General features: G+C 50.5%; 1 protein-coding gene across 1 annotated transcript in view; it reads left to right on the top strand.

The window, feature by feature from the left end:
* Nucleotides 1-4363: 4363 nt before the first annotated feature.
* Nucleotides 4364-6000, top strand: part of ROR1 (receptor tyrosine kinase like orphan receptor 1) — a 151123-nt gene continuing 149486 nt past the window's right edge. The window contains exon 1 of the mRNA XM_030953932.1: nucleotides 4364-4540. Coding sequence (XP_030809792.1) covers nucleotides 4438-4540 — 103 coding nt within the window. The 5' untranslated portion in view covers nucleotides 4364-4437. The remainder of the gene's footprint in view (nucleotides 4541-6000) is intronic.

Here is a 6000-nt window from a genome sequence, read left to right as displayed (position 1 = left end):
AGTTTTCTGCCAATTCTCAAAGTGCTCCCAGACCACAGACTGAAGGAAATTATCTGAACAGGGCTCACCTGCAGCTCCTGATGCTCTCTGTGCCTTTCCCCAGGGCCACCCCTGTCCCCTGACCCCACAGTGTTCCCTGCCACGTTCCCTGTGGCTGCTGAGCCTTTGCTTTCCTCTCACAGCAAAGGAAAAATCCCACCTGAGGAGATGGAGCTGTTGCATAGACTGGCACAAATGCACTTCCTCCTCACTGGCCTGGCCTGCTGCCTTCAGGACAAAAGAACAGAATAAATAGAAAAAGAAAGTATAAATAGAAAACTATTTATTCTCATATCTCCCACCCCTTTTAAAGAAACACATTATTTATGCTGTACTTTCTCCTGAAACTCCACTGGAAAATAAAGCTGGCACCAAGTGGGCAATGATTTCATCTGAGTTAGACAGAATTCCTTTCCTAAAGAACTCAGTGTAAGTTATGCCTAAATCTTCCACCTTTAAATGTAACAGAAACTGGTTTTTTCCACCTCATAATTTAAAAATCCATGGTGAAATCAGATTTACACTGGCTCTTTCCATGGATGCACAGATTCTGGGAATCCAGGGAAGTTCTGCCCTCACTCCCAGCTTCCACTCTGGAAGCCTGAACACGCTGGTGTAATTCCAGTTGAATTTCAAGGGGGAAAAGGATGATTGATATGGCCTCAAATGGTGGAATCAAAAAATCTGGTATAGATTAATAGGAATATTAGTGAAAGCTGGAAAGGAAAACAAGGATTCTTTTCTAATGTGACATGATACTTAAGAACACACATTGTCAGTAACTACAAATGTGTAATGTTTCTCTTTTATTTTGCTGGACTTCTGACACGATTCTCTTACAATGCTTTGCTTATCATCCTCTTGTGAGGTTTATTGTACTTACAAATCATTCCCAGACAGCTTCTTTGCTATCTTTTCATTAAAAAAAAAAAAAAGAAAAAAGAAGAAGAATAAGAAAGTTTTGTGGATAATACATTTTCCCTGCGGGAACTAATTCCACAAAGATATTGACTACAAGCCTGTCGTTGTTTTAAAATATGTGGCCATGTATCAAATGGTTGATTCTTCCCCCCAGAGTCACCTTCTGAAGCTTTATGTGTGCACTTCATCACCCAAGCATCCTGAGACCACGGAGGAGAAACTCCAGTGTGTCCTCCTAAGGCAGTGCTCACCCCTACCTGGAATTCTTTTTGCCACCAGATCACTGTGGACACTCCCTGCTATCCATTTTGAGGTCTTTAGGGCTGTGTCCACTCCAGTTCCTTTGTTTCATATATTTTTAGCCCTTCCACTGTGGGATGACAGACTGCAGCATGTTAAAGCAGGGAGAATATTTGTATTGATTTCCAAATGCTGCAGATTGAGAGCAGATGTACCACGTATTCCCCAAACGTATGTTTTAACTTTCATTTATGTGCTGTGCTGAGCAGCCTGCGAGCCAGGAAATGATTTATATCTGCTAATTGCATGCACTTTGGTAGATTTGCAGCTAAAAATAAGTGGCTTGTTTTTTAATTATAAATGATTTATCCTCTCACGCTGCATGGAGCTAAAACTTCGAAGCTAAAAGAGAACTTGGAGAATCTGCATTTAGTTTCTGCATCTGCCACAGACTTTTTTTGTGTCTTTAGTGGGTTACCCATGTGCCCAGCTCAGAGGAATCTGGATCTCATGGACATCTTACTTCAGAGAGCTGAAGGAAACACTCCTGTCTTGCAGCTGAAGAGGTGTAGCAGCAGTTGCTGCCAAGAGCAGTGGTTCAGTGGAGACCCTGCAGAAGGGTCCCCCTCACCTTTGCTGGATCCAACACTCCTGCAGCTGTGGGGAATCAGACCCAGCTGCTGATCCAGGGGAACACAGCTCCCATTCCCTCTCACCAGAGGCTTCATGGAATGGGCTGGCCTGAGGGAACACAAGGAAACACACAAGGGGTTTTCTTGCAGGCAGCTCGCTGTTAGATCAGTCAGAAGTAACCTGAAATGTCACCTCAGAGGGGCAGGGCAGGCAGGCCTGGGCTGGTGGGCAGCACTGCAATCCCAGCTGCATGGCCTGACCTTCCTGCTGGCTCTGCTCTGCTATTCCCGGTATTCCCTGTCTCCAGGACAAGTGTCAGGCCCCTGAGGGCACTCAGAGCTCTTAATGAGTTCCACTCCACCTTGCTGGGGCTCTCTTTAAGCTCAGCCCTGGCTCCCTCAGAGTCTGTCCCTGCAGCATCCCCGTGCTGGGCTATGGACCCTCCTGATGCACGGACTGACCTCAGACCTGTCTCATTCCCTGGTCCCCCTCAGACCTGGCTCATTCCCTGCTCCCCCTCAGACCTGTCTCATTCCCTGGTCCCCCTCAGACCTGGCTCATTCCCTGCTCCCCCTCAGACCTGGCTCATTCCCTGCTCCCCCTCAGACCTGGCTCATTCCCTGCTCCATCTCAGACCGGTCACCCCTACAAACCTGCCAGCAGCCCCTGCACCCAGAATGTCCCATCTTGTTGGAATGGCCCCTGAGGAATGGCCTTGAGGAATGGCCCTGAGGAATGGGCCCTGAGGAATGGCCCTGAGGAATGGGCCCTGAAGGCCCTGAGGAATGGCCCTGAGGAATGGGCCCTGAGGAATGGCCCTGAGGAACAGTCCCTGAGGAATGGCCCCTGAGGAATGGGCCCTGAGGAATGGCCCCGGAGCTGCTGTTGATTCTCAGGCTGATCTCAGACCTGCCACCATGAACTCACCTGATGGTCTTGGCTGGAGCTGGGCCTGCCTTGTTCACCTGGATTGGGCGTGGAACTTCAAGGACCTAAAGCAGCAGAAACTCCATTCAGGTGCCAGCAGCTGACAGTCCCTTCCATGTGTCACAGCAGATCCTAAAACACATCAACCTTGTCCATTTCATCCATGTTTGTTTATTGGCCAGTTTTCCTGAGAAAGTGGATAATCTCTTGTCCTTTTCTTGGCTGCTGAGAGGAAGTACATGTGCATGTTTGTATCTGTGAGGAGAAGGAGAACCTCAATCTCCTTCCCCAACATGCTGCCAGATATTTATCTGGGTTTCTTCCTCCTCTTGAAACTCTGTTAGTGTCTGACAAGAAATACAAGATTCATATGGCAGAAGAAAAGCCTAAGGGACCTGATCTAGCAGGAAGTGAGGAGGAAATTCCTTTAATCTTGTCCTTGTTTCCACTCTGCTTATGAGCTTTTTATTAAACAGTTGCTGACTTTTGAAACCCTAAACCTAATCTAAGCATCCCAGAAATGTGATCATTCTCCTGGATGGAAAGTAGTTATCAGTCCTAGGAGCTTCAACCAGGTTTGGCAGTATCCTATGATTCCAGCAAAAATGTTATCCACCGTTGGCAGGAGGGAACTCCAACCCTCCTTCCCAAAATCTTGGTTTCCAGTCACCAGAAAGAGGGGAAAGCATGTTTGAGGTCTGGGCTGGTTGACAAGGTGGGGATGGATCACAGGATGGACTTGGTGGTCTTGGAAGTCTTTTCCAACCTCAACACTTGTGTGATTCTGTGAAAAGTGTGCCCCACCGAGTGCAGTAATCCCACGGACTGTAGTTACGGGATGTGGGGCAGACCCTTGGGAAGGGGAAGGGATGGAAACCCTTCCAGTGTGGATGACCACGCACTGGAATGGATTGTCCAGACAAGAGTGGTGAGTGTCCCTCACTAGAGACATTCCAGAACCCTCTGGACCTCCGACACCCTCTGGGGTGTCAGAGAAGGCAGGCTGGGCCACATCACCAGAGACATTCCAGAACCCTCTGGACACAACTCCATGCCATGGGCTCCGGGGTGTTGGAGAAGGCAGGCTGGGCCACATCACACGCAGCGCTCCCTTCCAACTCAGTTCTGTGATTGTGTCTGCTCACAGGCTGGACTCGATAATCCCACTGGCGATTCTGTGGAACCCCCCCCCCCCCCCAATCCCCAACTTTCCGTCCCATCGCCAGGGACCGATCACTGGAAGGGAACGCGACATCCCCGCAGGGACTGTCCCTCAGAAGGGAACGCGACCATCCCGCAGGGACTGTCCCTCAGAAGGGAATGCGACATCACTGCAGGGACTGTCCCTGAGGAAGGGAACGAGACATCCCCGCAGGGACTGTCCCTCAGAAGGGAACGCGACATCCCCGCACCGCCGCCCTCACAGCTCTGAGGGGCGGCTCTGAGGGCGGGCAGCTCCGCCGCGCGGGGACAAAATGGCGGCGGCGGGCGGCGCGGCGGCCGCGCGGGGGCGCTGCGGGGCCGGGCAGCGCTGACAGCGGGCCGGGCTGAGGACGGCGGGCCCGGCCCGCTCCCTCCCCGCCCGCGCCGCCTTCCCCGCCCGCCCGCCCGCCGGCACAGCGCGGGACGGAGGAGCGGCGGCCCCGCGGTGGATGCGGGAGCAGCGCCGGCTCAGGAATGCAGCAGCCGGGCGGCGCGGACGGGAGCCTCCCGCTGCTGCTGCCGCTGCTGCTGCTGCTGCGAGCGGGGAGCCGCGCCGAGCCCGGGGACGCCACGCAAGGTAAGGGGGACAGGACAGGGCGGGCGGCGGTCCGGCCGGGATGAGGGAGAGCAGCTGGGCCGGCACCGAGGGGAACTCCGCTGCCCCCGCGCCGCCTCCCGTTAACCAGCGCGGGGTTTCATGCTCGATCCGTGTTTAACTGCTTCGTAAAAAAGCTCTTTCCAAGTGTTGGGGCCGGTGAGCGTTCCCAGCGTAAGCACTGCCAGGCGGTCCCGCTTTGCGGTCCGTGATTGATGGTGCCCGAGGTGTGTTACCGCACTGGGGACTCGGCCCTTAGAGCCGCTCTCAGTGCCTGTTTCGCCATCCCACCCCCTTTGTACCCCTCAGAAATGTTTATTTATTTATCTGTTTATTTATTTGCAACCAAAAGAAAGCGTCTCCGTTTTGCTTTTAGCGAATGATATTTATCCCGCGATCCTTCTGCTTTATCAAGGTTCTGACTCCAGCCTTTTTGCGAGGGATTTTATGTGTAAAACATAGCGTAGCCTAGGCATAAAGGGACCTTGGAGCTGGGATAGCTGGAATTGGAAAAAGACTGATTCCTTCAGGCCAAGTCAGTAAAAAGTGAGCAGTGTTTTTGGACGCCTGCATGAGAATTTCACTGCGAGTTGGATGTACGTGAGCTCGGGCTCCTCCAAAGTGGTTTGTGGTGGGTACTTCAATCACAACCCAGCTCGGAGAAGTGCTGCTTGATAATATGCCTGCATTTAATAGTTAAACAAGTGAAAAAAGTGAACGCTAAAGAGAAAAAGTTGATGGAAAAACCCAAAATTGTAAATACTGTGGGATAACTGCCTTGAAAAATGCGCTTGTAGCTAGCAGATAAAACTCTCTTGTCGCATCCCCGAGCCTGGGTTTGTGCCGCTGTCCCTACGGATGCTGTTCCCGGCACTGTGTGAGGGAGTGGATCTCTTGGAATGACTTCCCCATGTCCCGGGAGTCTCGTGGTGCACATTCAATGGCTGGATGAGTTCTAGCTTGGGGTCGGAATTCTTCATGACATCTCAATGGGAAAATTGTCAAAAGTCGTTTTCTGGTGTCTCCAGGGAGTGCTGTCTATGCTTAACAAATAGCTTTATTTTTCAAAGGGGCAAAAAAGGCTATTTCCACCATGGTTTTTCAGATAGTTTCAAAGCTTTAGGGCAATGCAAGTTGGCTGGTTTTTTTTTTTTTTTTATGTTTCAAAGAGCCTGGAAGGGAAAAATAAAACCTCATTAGCATAAAGCAACTGATCACATTGGGTCTGAAACGGACCATTTCTTATTTTCTGTGCATTCTGCTGTGAAGTACCTATCAGAGAATGAATTCACCTTTATGTGAATATATTAATACTGTCATTATTAGTCATTATATATTAATGTAGTCATTACAGCACAGCTCATGTAGTACAAGTTACACCAAGAAGGGTTGCAGCTCAATATAAAAAAGTGTTTTTTTATAGTGAGAACAATAATTCACTG

This window comes from Camarhynchus parvulus, chromosome 8 (assembly GCF_901933205.1).
Source record: "Camarhynchus parvulus chromosome 8, STF_HiC, whole genome shotgun sequence".
Classification (NCBI taxonomy): domain Eukaryota; kingdom Metazoa; phylum Chordata; class Aves; order Passeriformes; family Thraupidae; genus Camarhynchus; species Camarhynchus parvulus.
This window is presented reverse-complemented; position numbering and strand designations above follow the sequence as displayed.